The sequence below is a fragment of the Fundulus heteroclitus genome, chromosome 1, assembly GCF_011125445.2.
Source record: "Fundulus heteroclitus isolate FHET01 chromosome 1, MU-UCD_Fhet_4.1, whole genome shotgun sequence".
Classification (NCBI taxonomy): Eukaryota; Metazoa; Chordata; class Actinopteri; order Cyprinodontiformes; family Fundulidae; genus Fundulus; species Fundulus heteroclitus.
This window is the reverse complement of record NC_046361.1, coordinates 26629047-26651127: the sequence shown is the minus strand read 5'-3', so window position 1 is coordinate 26651127 and position 22081 is coordinate 26629047. Positions and strand designations below refer to the sequence as shown.

The 22081-nt window shown below is 39.1% G+C and overlaps 2 protein-coding genes across 6 annotated transcripts in view; both read left to right on the top strand.

The window, feature by feature from the left end:
- The window catches only part of LOC105932300 (fibulin-2), a 43838-nt gene extending 36848 nt beyond the window's left edge, over positions 1-6990 (top strand). For all 3 annotated transcript variants that reach the window (XM_012871394.3, XM_036139267.1, XM_036139250.1), the window contains 6 exons: positions 1443-1571; positions 3063-3188; positions 3539-3655; positions 3727-3855; positions 4232-4355; positions 5838-6990. In XM_012871394.3, the coding sequence (XP_012726848.2) occupies positions 1443-1571; positions 3063-3188; positions 3539-3655; positions 3727-3855; positions 4232-4355; positions 5838-6195 (983 nt within the window). In that variant the 3' untranslated portion in view covers positions 6196-6990. The remainder of the gene's footprint in view (positions 1-1442; positions 1572-3062; positions 3189-3538; positions 3656-3726; positions 3856-4231; positions 4356-5837) is intronic.
- Positions 6991-18380: 11390 nt separating this feature from the next.
- LOC105932280 lies at positions 18381-20466 on the top strand. 3 transcript variants are annotated; one of them, XM_036137225.1, is made up of 7 exons: positions 18381-18787; positions 18860-18922; positions 19007-19111; positions 19216-19278; positions 19368-19472; positions 19615-19743; positions 19912-20466. In XM_036137225.1, exons 1-7 carry the CDS (start codon positions 18514-18516, stop codon positions 20112-20114), a joined length of 942 nt encoding a protein of 313 aa, XP_035993118.1. In that variant the 5' UTR covers positions 18381-18513; the 3' UTR covers positions 20115-20466. The 3 variants fall into 3 exon arrangements, with proteins under 3 accessions (XP_035993118.1, XP_035993149.1, XP_012726817.3); XM_036137256.1 differs by having other exon boundaries at positions 18382-18787; positions 19874-20021; XM_012871363.3 differs by having other exon boundaries at positions 18383-18787; positions 19834-20466.
- Positions 20467-22081: the final 1615 nt, after the last annotated feature.

Genomic DNA, 22081 nt, shown 5'->3' with positions numbered 1-22081 from the left:
GTTGGTTCAGCACCTCTGAAACAACACTTGGTATAACTACTTTTCACTAATTATTTCTGCAAGTCTGTCTTTAGTATTGCCTTCTGGAAGGACAGTCTTGAGTCTTTTACAGCCTCTAAACGAATTTGCTTCCAGAATAGGGCTGTGTGTATCTCCATGCATCTCCCCAATAAAGTCAGACCACAGAAAACAGCGTGCTGCCATAACCACGTTTAACCGTGGGGGTGGTGTGCTTCAGGAGATGTCCTGTGTTAGTCTTTCGGCACGCATGCAATTTTTTTGTTTCATTTTGGTCTCATCTGACCAGAGTACCTTCTCCACGTGCCTACCCCCTTATCCTCTACATTACTTGTTGCAAATGTCAGGTTCTTTTTGGCAGTGGGTTTATTCTTGGTATCTTCCAGAAAGGCCACAATTATGGAGTGCATCATTAATAGTTGTTCCCCCACCACCTGAGCAGTTTGGTCTCTGCAGCTCCTACACAGTTACCATATGTTTCTTGTCTTCTTCTTTGGTTAACGCTTGGCTTGCCTGGCCTGCCAGTTTAGTTGGACAGCCTTTGCTGGCTGTGTTTCAGAAGATGGATTAATCGGTGCTTTGTGAGACGTTCAAAGCTTCAGATGCTCGTTCTCTGCTTTAAACCATTGTATAATTTTTCCCCTGAACTCTCTGGGGGAGTTTCTTGCTTTTCCTCGTGCACGTTTGTTCAACAATGTCATCTAACAAACACTTCAGACCTTAACTTTATTTATAATGAGGGGGGACTGGTTTTACCATTTACTTCTAAAGATGACTGATTGCGCAGATTGTATTTAGGGGCATCAGAGTAAAGGGGATTGAATACATATGTGTATTAATTATACACATATGTATTAATTATTTGTGTATTAATTTTTTAATAGTTTAGTTTGCTTAACTCAAACATGTAACTGAGAGCAAACTCAAAAGTGAATACTTTTTGGACAGGAAAGCTCAAGTTTGGTCCTTTGCAATAATTGTTTTGAAGATAACTTGAGTAATAGTCATAATTATATTATGGTCACTTCCTTGATAAATAAAACATAGGTGAAAAAAAAAATTAACAGAGGATTGTGTTATTATTTGGCATTTTATTGTAGATACCTGAATGTGTGATAAGTTCACATAGCACAAAAGGTTTAGCATCTTTCTAAGTTGAGAGAGAAATATATATATATATATATATATATATATATATATATATATATATATATATATATATATATATATATATTTGCTGTTTTATTGTCAGTTCTCTGTTTTTATTGTGTTTGAGTGTATCAGTTACACATTTTTGGATAAAACCGGAGAAAATCTTTATATTTTTATCACCTTTAAAAAGACCATTTTAATTATGCTCTATGTTTAGTGCTATTTGGCTGTTGTGAGTTTGACGTCTTTTTGTACCTTTTTGACCCTAATAGATGTGAATGAATGTGAGAGTGGCCTGCACCGATGTGCCGAGGGACAGCTATGCCACAATATGGCTGGCTCTTATCGTTGTGAGTGCCAGACTGGGTACCAGTACGATTCATACAGGAGGATGTGCGTAGGTATGCTGAACATTATTTGCCAATTTAAAAAGAACTAATTTAACCATTTCTGCATTTGTTTATTTTTAGTTTAGGGTTGCCTCTTAATTTCTAATTGTTACCTGTCGTAGCAATGAATGCAGAGCAGTTGCGCTGAGTTGCCAGCAATGACTTACATGGCAGCTTTTTAATGTTAGCCACACGGTAGTGTAAGCTAAGATGCTAACATTAGTGTTTTAGCTAATGTTAAAACTATGTAACAACATATACGAAATGTATTTAAAAAGACATAGAAGGAAAGAAAGGTAACTAAAAAAAGTTGTTGTAGATAGGGAAATGTGAAACAATTTATATATTTCTTTCCGATATTATTCATTTATTTGCAAATAATATTATTAATAATATGTATTTACACATAAGCAACCGTACCACTACCAATACAAATAATAATACAAATGATAATACAAATAACACTACTTGTTGTTGTTGATGACTGATAATGTACTAAGTATGATATCTGTTTTTAATCCATGTTTAAAAACTGTTCAGTTATTTCACAATCAGTCACTTTGAATATTTGTATTTTATTTATTCAAGTAGATAATTATTTCATGATGTTTTATCTATTTAGTAACATGATAATGTTAACATACTTACTAATTTTGTCATTTTAGCTAAAGATAACATTATTAAGCTGTTGTTAGCATATTAGTTCATAGTAGCTATTGTTAGCTAATAGCTCACGACATATTATTAAACTTTTCAGATTATATTAGACAGCATGTTAATCTTACTATTTTAGCCATTTATAATTTCCAAGATGTTTTTTGTATTGTAGATTGTGTTATCTACGGTTAGTGAACATCCTATTAATAGCTTATTAGCTTCCAATAGCATATTAGTGAAATACCCAACTTTAGCGTGATCGATCATTTTTGCTCAGGTTAACATGTTTGTTAATGTCTGCTTTTTCAAAATAAAAGTCTTGCTTTGCCTTGTTCTAGGTATTACATGTGCACGGCTTAAGGACCAAAGTTAATGCATTTTGTGTCAGCGTCAAATTTCCATCAGGATTCTTTCTAGCTTCTGTTTACTCTTTTCTTTCTTTGTAACGTTTAATTCTTAATGACTTTTTCACTCCTATCTATCACATATAGTCAAGCTGCTCTGGGCTTGTTGTATTTTATTGTAACTCTGAAGCAGCTCCGCCCCCTCTCTCTTGAAGAGGAGAGTGGATTACGGATCACATCTCTTTACTCCGCTGCTGCTTCTCTCTCTGCACATGTTTCACTTTGTCGGGATTCTCATAATAATAATAATAATAATACACTCCACCGAAGTGTTTAGACTATCAGCAGACCGATGGTTCTCACACCTACACACGTTTGTCCGCGACACTAACAGGCACGTCCTGTCTTTAGCACACGCACTTGCACGCATGGGTGCCAATATGCATAAAGTGCCCTTTTTCCAAGGTATGAGGTTGATGACGATGGTCCTCCCTCCCCTCAGATATAAACGAGTGTTGGCGCTACTCAGGCCGTCTGTGTGCCCAGACCTGCGAGAACACCCCGGGCTCCTACGAATGCTCGTGCACCTCTGGTTTCCGCTTATCTGCTGATGGCAAGAACTGTGAAGGTGTGTTTTTGTTAATGTCAGTCGGCTTGGGTGTGTGTGCATGTTGCTGCATGTTTTTTTTTTTTTTTTTTTTTAGTTGTTGTTGGTGTAGATTTGTGTGTGAAAATATGCATGCCTGGACAGCGGGCTTGTTTACTTTCACAAACAGTGTGGCTTAAAGGGCAAAGCCGGTTCTGAAGTTTGATCGGTCGTTTGATGGTTATTAGACGGCAAGGCCTCGAAGCACGAACACAGCCTAAAGTATAACTGCCTCAGTACAACATCTTGTTCGTATGTGATGTTGTAAACAACAGAGATCCTTTTGAACAAGTGAATTGTGACACTAATGAGCTTTAACTTCCAATCTGCAGATGTGAATGAGTGTCTGGCTAGCCCGTGCAGTCAGGAGTGTGCCAACATCTACGGTTCCTACCAGTGCTACTGCACAACGGGCTTCTACCTCAGGGAGGACGGGCACACGTGTGAAGGTGGGCACCTCAAGCATCAAATTCATGATTCATGTTTTAATTTCATTGAATTTATCTTCTCTGTCACCCAGACATCGACGAATGCTCCCAGGGCATTGGCCACCTGTGTACCTACAGGTGTGTGAATACTCCGGGCAGTTACCGGTGTGCCTGTCCCGATTACGGATACACCATGTCTCCAAATGGGCGATCTTGCAGAGGCAAGTGAATTTATCACCCCCCCCCCCGACAACCAACTTGAATTTCTCCGCTGTGCAGCAGCTAACCAGCCTGCCTCATTAAGTTCTTCTCTGAAATTGATTTTAGAAATTGCTCAGCACCCTTTTTACCTTTTACAGAGTATGGAGTAAAGGTTCTGCTCAGATAAATATAATTGGTAGTCTTACTTTGGTGAAATAATTACACACTCTATAAAACTTTACTGGCCCAGAAAAATGTCGTCTTGCTAATTTGATTTTTTTTTTTCTTTCTTCCAGTTGGGCTGTCTTTTTTTTTTTTTTTTGCTTTAATTTCTCATCCTGTGGCAAACACCTGGCAATAATCCAATCCTCTTGGTGCTTTCACTGTGTGGTTTAGATGTTGATGAGTGCGCCACGGGGACTAATAACTGCTCTCTGGCTGAGAAGTGCTACAACATCCAAGGGGGGTACCGCTGCCTTTCTCTGAGCTGTCCACCAAACTACCGTAAAGTGACAGACACGTAAGTTGTGGCGACATTTTAAAGTCCCGGTTCACAATTCTGATTGAGAAAATGCAGCATAGTGGCATTAAAAACTCATTGACGTTAGATGGCAATCATTATTTGGATACTAGAAAATGTTATTTGTTGTTTCCATAAAGAAAGATATTCTTGGCATCTTCTTTTTTTTTTTTTGTTATGCAGAGTTGGTTGAATATTTGCATGCAGCAAACAGGAGTCAGAGCTGTCTCTGTTTGGAGAATCCGAGAGACGTTTTCATGGTGCAGTCAAGCTAACAGCTACTACAGCTATGTTCAATTTGCCTTAAAGTTGAAACATGTTCCTGGAAATGATGTAACAACCAAGTTACAACCTTGATCCACACAGTCTGTCGGATTCTAATCAAAAACACTGTAATACACGTGCTGTGCAGGCAGGTGGACATAATGTCACCATTAAAGAGATCAAAAGTCAAAGGAACATCTTCAATTCTGGACTAAAGATGAAAAGTTTCTCCCCAAAAAGATGAAGCTTATGTATGTAGTTTGCTCGTACAGATGCTTACATTTGAAGTTTGGTGTTATTTTGGACAGCGTTTCTGACCAGTGTGGCCAGGCTTACGACCACCAACAGTACTAGCCTATGACAATGTATCTTTCTGCATTGAAACAAAGGAACATTTTACTAACAGAGGCTGGAGCGTACTGAACGTGGAAGTGGACCTTCTTGTGCCAGATGAGAATCATGAGATTAAGGACGTCCTTTTGAAGTTTACACCTTCCTATTATTTAACCCTAACTACACAGTTTGAACCCTACAAGTTTTAATTATGTAAAAAGTGACACATATCTAACCCATCCCTTGTCCATACCTCCCACTTGTCTGGTGGGGGCTGGTGCCTTTCTCCAGCGGTCATTGAGCGAGAGGCGACGCAGGACAGGTCGTCAGTCCATCACAGGGCAACACAGAGACACACAGAACAAATAATCATGCACACTCACACATAAGTCCAATTAAAAGATACCAATTAACCTAAGAGGTTAATTGGAGAGAACCTACGCATGCACAGGGAGAACATGCAAACTACATGTAGAGAGGCCCCAGGCTGGGATTCAAACCCAGGAACTTGTTGCTGCAAATCAACAGTGCTTATATCATACACGTGTATATATACTTGTATAATATATTATAATGCTCATGTGAAATTACAAGAACCTTTGAGCTTGAGTTGTTTTAAATATTAGACATGTCTTGTTTTACAGGCCCCGCTCCAAATAGTTGTTAGCTTGACGTAAACATTCCAGTTTCCATAACATTCTCCAAATGTGAGGTCGTTTTGATTACTATTTACTGTGTGTAGGATATTAACTGCTTATATCTAATCTACACTTCCCCACTGCAAAAAAAACCCCAAAAAAATGTTAATTTATACAATATTTTTGAATTGTTCAATGGAGCAAAGGTCCTTTCCAAGTAAAGTTTTCCTTCCTTTTACTCTTATAGGCGCTGTGAACGGATCAGCTGTCCCACGTACCTGGAGTGTCAGAACTCTCCTACGAGAATCACCTACTACTACCTCAGCTTCCAGTCCAACATCGTCATCCCCGCTCAGATCTTCCGCATCGGCCCCGCCCCGGCCTACTCTGGAGACAACGTCATTGTGACTATCACGCAGGGCAACGAGGAGAACTACTTCAGCACCAGGAAACTGAATGCCTACACGGGCACCGTGTTCTTACAGCGACAGGTGCAGAGCCCAAGAGATTTTCTGATCACTGTGGAGATGAAACTGTGGAGGCAGGGGAAATTTACAACCTTCCAAGCCAGGCTCTATGTCTTCATCACAGCAAATTTACTCTAACGGCTGCTTGCGCTGAGGCCAGCAGGGAACTTAATATAGTCTATTATGACTTTTCCGATCAATATTTAACGATGCCAGTCTCTGTTGTGATGGGTTCGAACAGTTTGCACATGTTGTTGCAAGAATAGTAGAATTTTTAATAGATTACACACTATATTTTTACAATAAGCTTGCAATAGATGATGCAGTTGATATTATTTTATGATATGTTGTCAGATTATATTTTACATTTACAGGAAATCTTTTCCTAAAATGCTGGGTTAGTTGCTGAAACCTCTGTTTTTATTTTGCATAACTCAATGCCTCTAAAAGTAGAACCTAAATTACCAAAATACTTCACATATTCTGTATTTATGCCCAGATTATTTCCGTCCACTGTAACATTATATGTCTTACTTTCCAACGTGCACTGCTGCCTGTGAGTTGTGTTTTACAAGTTAATTTAATGTCACATACATTTGCATGGAGCAAAATAAATAAAAAATAGTAGTTGTATCATATTGTTATACTGGATTCTGACATTAGTAAAATATTACAGCAAAATATTAAGAAAGAATCACTGAGAGTCAAAAATTTATTTTTTGGGTTATGTAGATTATATTTTATATGAATAAAATGTCCTTTCTTCAGATTTCTCATGAAACATTGTATAATATGCTGCATATTATATACTTAAAACACATCTGTTGCTGTTTTGACATATTACGCACAAACATATCTTTACTATTACCATATATGTTCACGCCTTATGGAAAACTTGACTGATGGTTAATAAATAATGGATTTTAAAAGACAGATTTGATTAAGTAGAATTATTTCTGTGCTTCTGGATGGACGAGGGCTCTAGGACAAATACTGTATACAAAGTGTTACGCTTCCACCTACAGGAGTAAAATAGTATAGCATTGTACTCTGTAATCAAAGCTTCAAGGAAATAAGATTTAAACAAAATCATGCTATTAAAATATAATCTCCACACGAGACATACTTCCTAGTACAAGGCAAAAATGGAACTAAAAGTAAGTACAATTTTCTTGAAATGAGTGTATTTTTCCTTGATTTGAGCAGGTAAATAAGACTATTTGCCAGCGGAATGAGTATTTTTACCCCTAAAATAACATTATTAGCTATTCTGCACTTGAAATAAGATGGAGATTAATTATTATTTTAAGTGCAAAAATCTTATTCCATTGGCAAATAGTCTTATTTACCTGCTCAAATCAAGGAAAAATACACTAATTTCTAGAAAATTTTACTTTTAGTTCAATTTTTGCAGTGTACTGCTGTAATAATCAGGAAGGTTGTCTGTAATGATGCGTGCCACACGTCCTGATCAGTTGTCTCTTCACCTCGATGAATTACATCGTCTTTCACAACCCTTCCCTTTGACATGACTCATGGTAACAGCTTCCCTTTTGTGACTGAGACGCTACTCCTGGTATGCGCAGTTCATGACAGGACTGACTGGCTCTTCCCTCTAATTTGTTTTATCTTCTCAAGAATCGGTGGTGCTGCCTCTTAGGGGACAGAGAATTATGGACCCCTGAAAGAGAAGATTAACACACATCTGTCAGAGATTTAAGGTCCACCTACAGGAGATTCTGACTTAATTCTGACAAAATGGAAGTGAACACGTAGTGGCAATTTGGAAAACAGGCCTAAAATCTTTCACGCCTTTTCATTGCTGCAGCGAGGCATCTGATGTGGCTGGTGTTTCCTTTGGAAATATTGCTAATATTACTACAACTATAAATAATAAAGCTGGATTTGAGCATCGGATTGTGGGAAGAACCGATTTGAAGACAACGAACGCACCACAACCTCGCTTTCGTCAGATTGAAATTATATTCCAGCGCCTCACCTCACGCTGCTCCAGCTGAAACGCTTTGAAGCAAAATTATGAGCGGGTGAAACAAAAATGTGGCAAGTCTGCAGTTTTAGACATCATCCTCATTAAACTAAGAAATATGACCCAAGCGTTCCGTTTTGATGCGGGCCAACCAATCACCGCCCTTCCTTATAGTCCAGCAGATCAGAAACAATCAAACCCCCAAAACAGGAAAATTAATCTGCATTCAAAGGTCTTTGAACCTTTTGTTGTTTTGGATCTACAAAGATTTAAAGATACAATTTCTGCAAACATCACACTTACTTTGTTGTATTAAAAGATGGCATCTCTAACTCATTGTTGAGCTGGTAAAATAGAAAAATTCACAATAATTTCTTTATGTTTTTAATGTTTTTAATGTGAACTTTAAACATGGTGATTTTGGCCTGGTTGGCATTAAGTTTGGAAACCTCTGGATTAGTTTACACACAGCTTCAACTAAAACTTTAATTGATATTATCTAGGTTATTTCCTGACACATTTTGGGAGAAATTCTCAATTATCTAAAACTAGACAGATTTAATTAAGTATTGTTTCATATAGTTTTTTAATTTCATTATTTGATTTTAATCAGATTTTGTGTCAAGTTGGTATTTAAATTAGTTTTATTTTACATTAAAGGGGACATATTCTTTTGAGTTCTTTCTTTCAACATTACAATTACTAATTTAAGGTATATAAAGTGGAACTCCAATTCTTTGTTTATTTACCCTCCACACCGACTGGGGACCTGTCCAGGGTGTACCCCGCCTCTCGCCCATTGACAGCTGGATATAGGCACTAGCACCCCCAGCAGGGATAAGCGTGTCGAAAAATGGATGGATGGATTTTTCCCTCCACATTCCCCCTTTTTTACCCTTGTTTTACCCTTGTTTTGGTGCTGTCTCTTTAAATTTAAACGAGACACTTCACACCGCCCCCATGCCAGGTCCTGTTCAGCCATTTTTGTAGTTTGCTGGGGGACGGTGTAATGAACAACCAAACATTTTCACTTATCCACTTGTTAGCATCCTTCAGCTCAGACTACAAATCCACTCTGAGAAATAAAAATGGTGGATTTGCAAAATTGATGTGCCGAAATCCCGGACCTTGTTTAGCAGTTCTGCACCAACTACTGTGACGCAATAGTTAAAGAAATGTAATAGAAAACTGCATAGCCTGAAAAATATGACCCAAAAAGAGTATAAAGATATCTACGCAGCGCCTGGACTGACTACATTTCAATTTCCTGCACTACTAGAGACTTCATGCACACAATAAAATGTATTTAAGGGCTAAAAAAGTGGATTTTGCACAATATGTCCCCTTTAAAAGCAATTACATTTGTGCTGTGAGCTCTCCTGAGGGAATTTAAAATTAGCAAATGTCACACATTTAAATTCACAAGTACCATCATAGATCTATGTCTGCTGTCCTGGTAGAAACATTTCACAGTTTAAAGTTCAAATAATCTGATCTTTGCCATGACCTATTGCAATCTCATCTCAAGCGTGTAAAAACACATACAACGGTTTCTGATATTTACTAAAAAGGTGAAGAAAAATGTGAAAGTTTGTGAAAAGTACATGTCAAAAGGTAACAGATCCAAAAATAGACCTTTTTTTCAGTTTGCTTGAAACAATTGAAATGTGGAATTAGATTAATCAATTATCCTGTAACCATATCAACTCGTTAATTAGGAAGTGTGCTATAAACTCCAGCGACGTGGGATCTTTCCGCTGGTTTGTTCATATAGTCAGTATTGTAATAAAACAATAAGCTAAATGATCATGTGGGACTGGTTTCAACTTCTACCAATAAAATGATGTTGGGAATTTTTTTATCAAATATCAGGGAAAAGGGATCCAAACACATCAGACACAACATGACCTGGGTGTGTCGTTAGCAAAACACCTTCTCTATTTTTAGGATGATAATCATGGTCTTGTACAAAATTTGCATCATCATTAAAAGGGGAAACCAGCAGCCATCTCCAGTTATGCGGTGGAGCTATAGGCTACAGTTTGGGCGGAGGTCGGCGCAAAGGGAGGGCTGGGGATGATGAGCTTGGGGTGGAGGAGGAGGATGAGGAAGGGGAAGGTGGTGTCACAGACAAGCTTGCCTTTGATAGCTCAGGTGGTCATCCCCTGAGGGGGAAGAAAGCATTAATGGGCATTCTCTGCAGCGGACAAGCACGGGCTAGCGCTCCTCTTCTCCGGCTGTCATAAACAGGGGGAAGTATGCATCATTAGATAAAGCTGAGGCTAACGACCTGCAGTCAAAGCCACATCATACAGTATACAGGCCTCCCATCGCATCTCACTAACTCTGATCGGATCAAGCAGCAGTGGGTCCACAGCCGCGGCTGGATTATTGATCCTTCTGTGGAGTGTGTAACTTTCTTAGAAAAGAGAAAACCATCCTGATAAAATGAAATGATACCAAAAAAAAAAAAAAAAATCCATAAAATGAAAAAAGCTGTGAATTAGAGATGCGTGAAGTGCACGAGTGATAACAAAAACGAATGAGCAATGATCAAAATGCATTTTTAAAGGTTAAACATTTTATACCCAGGTGTGTTTGTGCTCGTCTTTGCGATGATGTGGAAGTTACAAGAGCAGAGAAGAAGAGAGCGGAGTTGCAGAGGGTGCAACAAACAGAGAGGAATTCGCCTGAGAGGAAAATGAAGGAAGGTATGCGAGGCTGCTTGTCACTCTGAGGCGCCTGATAGCTTAACCTATCATCTTATCATAGTGTCATCTCCTCAGAGTTAGTGAGATATTGCTCTATTGATCTGATATTCCACTTGTGAGAACAGAGCTGGTTGTAATGCATGTGCTGGTGGGGTTCAAAATGCTTTTATATATATAATAAATATTAACATGGTTCAAAACATGGAAAAAGAGAAACCTGGAGCAGAGGTCTCCGATGAGAAACTCCCTTTCGGTTCTCACTGGGTGGGACGATTTGCTGGAGTCCTAATCGCAGGTCGACAACCCTGGCAGCGGGCCCTCCTGACCAGCAGCAGAGGAGTCAGAGACGGTGATGCTCGGCGCTGCCGACCGCCTTTCTGACAGCGTGCAATGCAAAACATCTTTGGTATGTGTGACTTCTGACACCACCGACTGTGTTTTCTGCTCCCTAAAATTAGGCTTTCACCTGCAGGACTACATAGTGAGCAATTTGTAATGAATGGGTCAATACACGCTGATTATATATCAGCAATCCCTTTGATGGTTTTGGTTTAATTTGTACGGATTTTCAAAGTGTTGCTCTGAGCGGAGGTGCTGAAGCATTAGGGGCCATGCCCAACACCACAGATTGCTTTATTTTCAAATGAAAGCATAACTTTAATGCATAACTAAAAAAATTCAATACAATAAAAAAATCTGACCCAATATTATTAGGCCGTTGTCTGCATAGGCAGTTTTTTTTCCTGCAAAGCAAAATAAACTGAAAAGTTGAGCAGATAGCTTTACTCTATTTCTTTTAATTGTCAGCAGCTTTAGTAAAACACTTCGAAATGCCGTAAAAACCAGAAGTCCGAGTTTTATGAAGCGGACACCACCTGTTTAAGATACAGAAAGGCTTCTTTTTGTTTCCCTTTTGTGCTTTTATGTCCAACCATGAATTTGTAATGATATTTAATGCACAATTTTCTGGCTTGAAGGTAAAAATAAGGAATGTAAAAATGATATTCAAGCCGGTCCATAAAGCCATACACAAAAAGGCAAGAGATGAGCAGACAGACTCCAAAGGGCTTGGCTGGGATCACGGTCGTGAAAACAGTCCAGGTCGTGTCCAGAGAACAGAAGCCGATCGGGTGTCCGAGCGAGGGCAAGGCGAGACGGGGGAAAACTCAGAGAGCGAGGGCTTGGTCAAAAACAGGCAAGGCAGGCGATGAACACTGGACATCTGTTCCCAACTAAAATATAAAATGTATCTGGCATCATGTGCCGGTGGAGCCTCAGCATATAAAGGCATGTGAACAGGTGAAAAAGCTCTGGCTAATTGTGTCGCTGCAGAGGAGATGCAGGAAGCTGCTCACAGCAATTAGGAGAGGCAGCGAGTGAGAAACAGTCAGCAGGCCAGAATCATTTGTCACTGATTTGCTTCTATAACAGTTTGAATAAAATTAAGGGAAAAAAAAGCTTTCTGATTGGTTGTTCATAAAGTGGTAAATGGTAAATGCACTGATCTTATATAGCGCTTTTCCAGTCATGCTGACCACCCAAAGCATTGAAAAAGTAGGACAATGAGTAAGAAAGCTTTCGAGGGTATTTAGTCTACAGGTGGTTAAATTGTTGTTGAATGAAAAGGTGAAAACCAAAGTAGAAACCTTAAAAACAGGCAGGATAAGGCAACGTTTTCCAATACTTTGAAGGCAGAAGTGGAAGGTATTGTGGTCATCATTCACATTTTAATAATTCCTCAATCAATAATGCTGAAAACCAGTACTATTATCACATTTATACCATTTGTGATGTTGAGCAGCTGAGAAAATCTAAGCTAAAAAGCTTCATCTCAGTTTATTATTTTAAATTCTGAATAAATTTGTAAAGGATTCTGTGGAAAATATTTTTTGTGGATTTCTTGGATGCAATGTGGTACAAACAAATGGATTTAATGTTACTATTCACTTTACTTTTTAAATGTTCAAAATTATTTACTTTGATATTTTCTCTAATGATACATAAAAAAGCTGGAAAATCTTTTCTGAAAAACTCAGAAATGGGAAATACCGTCCCTCTACAGATGAAACATTCACCCTGTCTGTCTTTTTCCTGGGCAAAGCTAAAGAAGGAGCTACTGCTGCAACCAGATTTTAACACGCACAGTTTTTTCTTCAGTCTGACATTACATCTGACTAAACGTGTTCTGTTTCAAGGTATTTGCTAAATGTCAGATAAGTGAGAATGACAATTTTCAGGGATTTCTTAAATTGTCTTTAAATTTAGCAGTTTGCATACTTGTTGGTTATTTGCCAGAATAGCTTTTTAAATGTTTCTTTCACCACCATTTCACAAATAGTTGGATTTTTGTCCCATTCCTCCCGTCAGAAGTGGTGTAACTGGGTCGGGTTTGTTAGCTGCCTTGCACGCAAACACATTTTCAGCCCTTCAAACAAATATTTTATGGCAGATCAGGGCTTTGTGATGACAGCTCTCAAACATTGACTTTGTTTTTCTATAAGCTGTGTGGCATCGCCCATTCAGAGAGCCATTTGGATCTAAGCTTTGACTTCCTGGATGATGGTTGTGCCAATATTTTCACTTAATCTTATTTCCTCATGATGCCATCTGTTTTATTAAGTGTGCAAGTCCCTCCCGCATAACAACACCTACACAATATGATGCTGCCGCCACCGTGCTTCTCTGCTGAGATGCTTTTTTTTATATAGGGTTGCAGCCAAGTAGTGAACCAGGGTTTTGGAGGTCTCCAGTGGTTTTCCGCATGAAGTTTGTGCATGCAAGCATTTTTCAGATGTACTTCAGCTTCCTCCTGTAGTCCAACAATGTACGCTACCTTAATTGTTGTCTTTAAATTGCCCTCAGGAGTGAAAGTGTCTGCGTATGATGCTTTGTGCTGCGTCTCTGCGTTGCCCTATAATGGACAGATGACCTGTCCAGGGTGTCTCCCGCCTCCCGCCCAATGACGATGGCTGGAGATAGGCACCACTTCCCATGAGTCTGCAAGCATGAACGGGTATCAAAAACAGACAAATGAATTTTTTGTTACTTAATAAAAAAGGTCTTACACGCATCTAATCTGGTACTTCCATTTGGGTCCTCAAAAGATGGACTTACCTTGTCTGCATACAGTCACGGTAAGAAACATTTTCTTTGAATTGTAAGTCAACATCGTGTATGTGTGATGTTCCCGTTATGTTTGTCTGATGGGGCATGCCGGTGGTGTAATCTGGGCTTTGTGTTTTTGTATAATTGAGGTTAAGTTCGAATCATTTTGAAGCCAAATTAAGACTTCTAACATCTCCAGAAGGTGTGAAATGTGACTGTATTTTGTAACAAACACATGTGATGATAAAAGATCATCTTATTGTAACTTGACACACCTGAGCACCCAAAATATTATAATTGCGTTTTTAATAATTAGACACCATTACTAATGGTGAGGATTACAACGAGAGGAAAACAACGCCGTTTTTCCTGAAAACTCCACATCATTTACATCTGGCTCCTCCAGCCCCTCTTGTGTCGCTCCCCAATTTAAGTGGTGAAATTTCACAATATTGAGCAAATGAATTTGCAAGATGCAACAGGTACGGTGCTGCTTTCAAGGCTGTCTGCATACCAACGTGACCACAGTCTAACTATTACTCTCTTTATCTCTGCTCCCTCCGGCAGCAGAACAGAAAAACCTTGTGTTCTCTTTCCAAAAAGACACGTCTTCAAAACTTCTGTGGGATATATACATTTGTTTGTGTTTATGCCCAAAGCAAAGGATTTTATCGCAAGTCTTTTGGTTACTAAAAGCAAAATTCATTAAGGACTGTAACAAATCAAATCAAGCAATACCTTAAAAAAAAGAAAGAAAGAAACACATATTTGCTGTTATTTGCTAAAGACAACATTCTCGGCTGGGTTATGTTGTTTTGAATGCCACCTGTGTGCTGGGAGTGTTTTCCTAAAAAAAAAAAAAAAGATTGATGCTTGTCTGCTTATGCGCTGTAAATCGTGCAATACATGGCTGAGAGCAGTTTCATACTGACTGACAGCTGCTCAATATTCGTATTCATAAACACAAGCAGCAATCAGCGTAAATCATGTCACTCACGGCGCTTTATACGCTTCAAGAAACCTTTTTTCAACGACAGCTTGATTTGTTGTTATTTCTGTCTAATTGTTGAACTTGTCACTGATGCGGGCGCTTATGACTCACAAAAAAAAAAAAAAAGAAGCCCGCCCAGATAATGGCCTTGTTGGAAAGGGAAATTTCCCCCTTGCTCTTCACAATATCTCTCACCGAACCCGAGGAACAGTGCGGATACGTTTGCACCCTCGGGAGGCCTTTGAGAGGGGGCCCACGTTCCAAAATCCACTCAGCAGGGGGGGGGGGGGGGAGAAGAGAAAGAGACTTCACCTGTCATCATTTGTGTTGCTGAGTGAAAAAAAAAGTTAAACACCTGTGGAAATTTTCCACTTGTTAGTGTGTTTGCTGGGTGGCTCATAAATAATGTTGATGAAATATAAGCTTTATGTTTCCTGAAATGTACTGTAACATAACATATTCCCAAGAAAATAGGCTTACTATTGTTACTGCAACCATTTTTGGTTTTATTTCAGTTCAGCATTCTGAGCAGTATGCTGATGACACTGAAGTGTTTTTTTTTCCTATAGTAATGCACATAAATAGTCTTAATCAGTCTCATAATCTACATCATGTAGGAGAGGAATCCACTTTTGGGTTTGGTGGCTTCCAACACCAGACGAAAACCTATTAAAACCAATTAGGGTGCCTAATTTGGTCCGAAATCAGAATGCTGTTGACTAAAACAATTGATTTAGATCGCTCCTTGAACAGCTCCCATGCTCTTCTCTTCATATGGCAGACGGAAAATGTCTGCTGCAATTTGACTGAAAGTCCTCCTGAAGCTGGCAGGATGTGGTTTTCGGTTCTGGTACAGTTAAAGTTTTAGATTCAGGTTATTTTTTTAAATACCTGTATGTAAATTTATCTTACAGCAAGACAGCAGATAGCTCGGCACCTCCGTTCTTAGATAACAAAACATAGTGCGAACAGATTGTACTAAGGAGCGGACATTATATAAAGGATACGCAGAACATCAGCAGAAAGTAGATTAGCAAAGCAACAGCTAAACGTCAAAAACTACTTTCAAACGAAACAGAAAACAGCAATAAAAAAACAAATCTTTGTTTTAAGATTTTGGTCTTCCCGTTAGTGTTGCTAAAAAAAATACATTTGATCAAGCTAATTTAAAGCAGCAGGATCAAAACTGGTTTTCTACAGTTAGGATTTCCACGTAGACGGACTACAAACCTCTGCCTGGTGGGAGCAGACTGAAGCTCCAAAGGTTGGGAAATTATTTTGCAAACCAGACCCGGCTTGCTATTGTCCCTGCTTGATATCTAGGTATGTCAGCTACAGTTTGGCGCTCACCAATCAGCAAACTGGACCATTTCACTGTCTGGTTCAGGACGTTTCTCATCTTTGGAGGCCAAAGTGTAAATTAAATAAAAAGGTTGGATTTCCTGAGTGGTCTCTTACTTTGGGTCGACATGCAACCATGGAAGCAAAATTTGGCAGAAACTTCAAAGTAGAGATGAATGTGACAAAGCTTAAGGTGCAACCAAACACAGTTTTCCCAACCCAATCTGACGCAGCTTGGTTTTGACTCAGCCCGCCATGCTTCTGCTTGCCTGCGGTGCCGTTTGCCTCCCGGCCCTTTGCCCTGAAGCTTACCTTCTGGTGGAAGAGTCGTTATGAGGCTTAGGAATCAATTAGAGACCGATTTAGGGAAATGAGTGGCTACATCACGCTATTCAGCCAATAAGTAAAATCTAATCCAGCCCTTTTTTCCTACTATTTTGTAAAGACTACGGAGAAATAGAAAGAAATATAATGAAAATATTGATATAAATAAAACCATCATCTAGCTGGAGCTGTTTTGTAAACAGAAAAGTTCACTTTCAGAGTTCAGAGTAATCACTTTTTATGTGAACTTATCATAGAGTGTTTTAAAAACTAGTATGAATTTCTAGTTGAGCAAAAGTAAGTTCACTAATAGAAACGATACTTTGACATCCTGAAGGTTCAGTGTACCATCTCTACTGGGAAGAGAGGCTTTTGTGGATAACCTTAATGATCCGAGAAGTTTTTATTTTTATTTTAGTTTTTTATTCTTGGTGACAATAATAAATGTATGTGAGAGGCCAGACTGGAGGTGTTGTGTTTGCTAAATAAGGTAAATAACGTTTTAATACAATTTTGTGTCCACATTTTCTGACCGCTGTTGCACACAAAAAATATTAAATTCAGCTTTTTTCTTTTTTTTTCTTCTTTTTTTTTAAATCATAGTTTACACGTAACACTGGGTGTCTGCCAAACATGTCCGTTGTTACTGCGGCCAAACAGCCCTTATCTTTGCCCCATTTGCTTAGAACATGTTATTCCAAACAGAAAAGGCCTTACCTCTGTGAATTGGGTCAGATTCTCCTTCTGGAAAGTCTAAACTTTTTCCATGACTCCCATGCTTGATCAAATTGAGCAACAGCTTTCCAAATGTTGATTTGAAGCCAACAGCTGCAAACGTACCTGTAGATCTTGAGATTAAACTTTAAACTGAAAATAATATTTTGAATAAAACTCTCTGAATAATTTAGCAGTTGTTGGAAGTGTTTATAGTTTGTAGATTGTTTTGCAGTAGGTTTTTAAGAATAATTTGGAGCTGTTTAAAATTATATTAAATCTTTACTATGTAGCATAAAACACACTAGAGGCTAATATGAACAATAAAGCTTATATAGTCCCTTGCAAAGTATTTATTATTCATATTACTTTTTTGATAATCCTGTTAGTTCCCCAAATGTCAGTGTATTTTATTAACATTTTATTTGACCAGCACATAACTGAACATGATTGTGGAGTGGACAGAAAATGATGAATGGTTTTCTTTTCTTAAAAAAAAAAAAAAAAAAAAAAAAACCGACCTCAGTCAACACCTTTTGCTGCAGTTTGAGATGCAGTTCCAAGTCTCTTGGAGTATGCCTATCAAATTTGCACATATAAAAATATCTTATCCATTCTTTTTAGAAAAATAGCCTACATTAGATCAGGTTGAATCAAAATTGCTTGTAAAAACACTTTTTTCAATTGTTGTCAGTTCTTTTCTCCAAGTATTGCCCTTAATTTAATACCATCCATGTGTCCATAATCCTTTTCTATATCTGTGGCAAAAATTACCCCAAAGCATGAGTGTGCCTTCATTGTGTTTCATGTTGTCTCTGTCAGTCTGTCAGCTGTAGCTGCTAGCATAGCTCACCACCGTCAGGGTGTGAATGTGTGAATGACTGACTGTAGTGTGAAGCCCTTTGGGGTTGCCAAACCAGTTAAAAGTGCCATACAAGTACAAACCATTTACCATGTTCTCTTGTCCAGCAAAACTCCACAGAGCAGCTTGAATTATACAGAGGCTGAATTACACACAGGTGGACTTTAATTGGTAATTACAGAATTTCTGAGGCTAATTGGTTACAGTTTATTTCCATGAGAGGATCAAAACTAAACAGGATTGCTTTCTCCTTTCACCTCTGCTCTATCGCCCATTTCTCTAAGCAGCAGGTGTGCTGTTTCCCAGTGCGGTGGACACGTTTGGCCCTGATGCTATCAATATATAACCCGCATTATGCTCAATGTGATCACAGCACAAGCTGAAAGACGACCGATGCTCCACTGATTCTCCACGGTTTATCATGAGAGCTTTTTCTATCTTCTTCTTTGTCCTGTTGCTCTGTAATCTGTACAGGGCAGAAGAACACAGCCGTAATGGTTTTATTAAAGTGTATGAGACTCGGGTGTCCAGGTCAGAGGGACATCGAGAACAGCCGGAGCCTCAGCTAGACTTCTGGGAGGAGCTGAGAAACCTGCGGGATTTGGTGGTGCTGCAAGGAGCAGAGCTGAGGCTCCTGTCAGCAAAACTGGCAGCAAGCGACAGTCTGCTGCACATCCTGCAGGAGGAGAATACAGGTATACTGGGATAATGTTGGGCCTCACTAACACACTCATGTACCTGTGTTTACACGTGTTGCTGTTTTACAGTGATGAAGGACAGGCTGACTGCAGCAGAGACTCAGATTGGAGAGATGCAGAAGGAGGCAGAAGGTACCTACTGAGCCCTGACTGAAGAATGTGTGTGTTAAATGTGTGCCTTGGATACTTTTACTATAATCTTTTTTATCACTTCAGCTGAAGCTGCAGAGCTCACAGGAACTCAGCAGAAACTCAACATTGTACAGGATAAGTTATTAGTGAATGTAGCTCATGTGGAAGAGCTGCAGGAGAAACAAGAAGGTAAAGTTTAATCCTGCAGGAGGAGAATACAGGTATACTGGGATAATGTTGGGCCTTACTAGTACACTCATGCATCTGTGTTTACATGTGTTTCTGTTTTACAGTGATGAAGGACAGGCTGACTGCAGCAGAGACTCAGATTGGAGAGATGCAGAGGGAGGCAGAAGGTACCTACCTATTGTGCCCTGACTGAAGAATTTGTGTGTTAAATGTGTGCCTTGGATACTTTTACTATAATTTTTTTTAATCACTTCAGCTGAAGCTGCAGAGCTCACAGGAACTCAGCAGAAACTCAACATTGTACAGGAGAAGTTATTAGTGAATGTAGCTCATGTGGAAGAGCTGCAGGAGAAACAGGAAGGTAAAGTTTAAGATCTTCATGGCGTGTGTCTTTGCTTTTCTGCATTTTTATCTTGGGATTTCAAGACCACAGTGCAAATTAAAATCAATACATTTTTGATGTCAAACTTAACTATGTGATGTTTTCACAATCTTAATTACAGTGAGCAAAGTGGCTTTTTCCACCTCTCTACTGCTGACCGGTGAAGGTAACACATTCTACAATGAGTTTACCACTCTCGTCTATAAAAATGTGTTTACCAACATTGGAAACCACTACAGCCCAATCACAGGTACACTTTGTGTTTTTCTTTTAATTTAGAAAAAAAAAGCTTTGAATTGCTTCACTTGAATACTGTAGCTCTGTGATGCCTTTGTCTCAGGTTACTTCACTGCACCAGTAAGGGGAGTGTATTACTTCAGATTCACAGGCCATCTTTCTTCTGATGCTGACTATTTAGCGTTGAGACTTGTCAAGAATGAAGAGCCCATCGTTCGAGCAGGGGACCTGCCTACTGAGAACGAATATGAGGATAATGTGTCCAACGGAGCTGTGTTGCAGTTAGAGGTCAACGATCTTGTTGCCATACAGTTAGATGGTCAAGTCTGGGATGACAGTTATCATAGAACAACCTTCAGTGGTTTTCTTCTCTTTACCTTGTAGACGTTAATCTGTAGAAATAATGAACAATATTATAAATCCCAATCTGTTTAATTTATCACACAAAAAATCCAGGCGTTTCATTATTTAATTTTCCAAAGTTCTTTGTCATTCACATATTTTACAATGTGAAATACAATAGTCAAGTTGTGTTTGGGTCCATAAACCTTTGATAACGATCAAAAATCAAGGCCTACCATTTTTTTGACAAACTTTATGTTCAGTAATTGTCCTACTTTATATTTGTTTTTCCAGCATCTTTATTGTGATATAATTGCTGTTGTATTAGAATGTTGTTTATTTAATCTTTCTACATGACTAAGCTAAAACTGAATTGAACTGAATAAACTTTTTTGTAACAAACAGATACTTGAAATACTTGTAAAAAAAATAATGTGTTTGGTTGACTTTTTTATGTTTTTATTCAAACACGCAGCAACTAAAGAAAACGTCAGGTGAATGAGCAGAAGAAGAAAAATGAAACAAAGCTCCCTTAAAGAAACACAGCAAGTAGAAATCTGATCTGTCACCAGAGTAGATAAATTCTCTAGAACAACAAGAATGCTTTGATTATGTGCTCAGAAATAATTAGATTATTGCTTTTGGGCTCTTTTCTTCTTCTGCTATTATCAAACTGTTACATGTAGAAGTGCATTATCGCCCCCTGGCGGATCATAAAGTACTACAAACAGGGTTGTCTAGCTTAGCTCAAATCTCTCTCAAAAACATCAGGGCTGTTTGAGAGATGCAGTCTGCTTTTGTCATAGGACATTGAGACGTATGTAGAGCCTATGATATTCAAGTGTAACAGAGTTTAAGAAAACTTTTTTATTAAGTATAATCCCCATCAGGGGAGTGTTGGCCTAATAGTTAGAGCAGTGTGCTTGCATTCAAAGAAGGATGCAAGTACCTGGTTCGATCCCCACAGTGCCTGCACTCTGGGTCCCTGAGCAAGACCCTTAGCCCAAAAATGCTACCCGGGCGCCACAAATGGCAGCCCACTCCAAAAAAAAGTAAAAAACTGGACTTGTTTTCCGTAGTTGAAGACGTTTCGCTTCCTCTCCAGGAAGCTTTCTCAATTAGATTTAGACAACTTTATTTGTCATTCGATATGCACAAAGTGCGTACAGAACGAAATTTCGTTTCGTACAGCTTTTGTAAATTGCGGTAGAAGTTAAATTATAGTTTTAGGTGCGGCAGAGATTTTGAAGTAAACAGTAGATTTTAAATATACAGTATACAAACAATTGAAATGTAACAGAAAAGAGACATTATTTATGTACAGATTGGATTGTGCAAAGGCATTTGTGCATGAATGCATTTGTTTGTGCAATTTTAAGACTAGGATTCCAATAGCATTTTTAATGCTATATGAGCTGCAATGATGCAGAAATGTGTAAAAAAATGCAAATGTTGTGCAGAGTTTGTGGGTTGTAGTTTGGCAGTTCAACAGCAGTTTAACAGTTTAACAGTCTGATGGCAGCAGGGAAAAAGCTTTTGCAGAACCTGGTGGACCTGCAGCGGATGCTGCTGAACCTCTTTCCAGAGGGCAGCAGGGAGAATAGTCCATGGTGGGGGTGTGAGGGGTCCCTGATGATGTTACGGGCTCGGGACACACAGCACTGAGATGAAATGCCTTTTATGGAGGGAAGAGGAGCCCCGATGATCCATTCTGCTGTCCTCACCACTCTCCTTACGTTCTTCCAGTCGGAGGCACTGCAGCCTCCACACCACACAGAGAGACAGCTGGTCAGAATGCTCTCTATGGTGCTTCTGTAGAAGGTTGTGAGGATGGGCGGGGGCAGGCGGGCTCTCCTCATCCTCCGCAGAAAGTACAGTCGCTTCTGTGCCCTCTTCACCAGTGACGTGGTGTTCACAGTCCAGGTGAGGTTGTCCGTGATGTGCACCCCCAGGAACTTGGTGCTGCTAACCACCTCCACCGCTGAGTTGTTGATGAGCAGTGGAGCGTG

Excerpts from the sequence above, each read along its gene's own strand:
- LOC105932280 (XM_012871363.3), top strand. The coding sequence starts at position 18,514 with ATGAGAGCTTTTTCTATCTTCTTCTTTGTCCTGTTGCTCTGTAATCTG. Across the intron at positions 19,112-19,215 it reads GCTGCAGGAGAAACAAGAAG|TGATGAAGGACAGGCTGACT; the intron begins GTAAAGTTTAAT and ends TCTGTTTTACAG. Across the intron at positions 19,473-19,614 it reads GCTGCAGGAGAAACAGGAAG|TGAGCAAAGTGGCTTTTTCC; the intron begins GTAAAGTTTAAG and ends TCTTAATTACAG.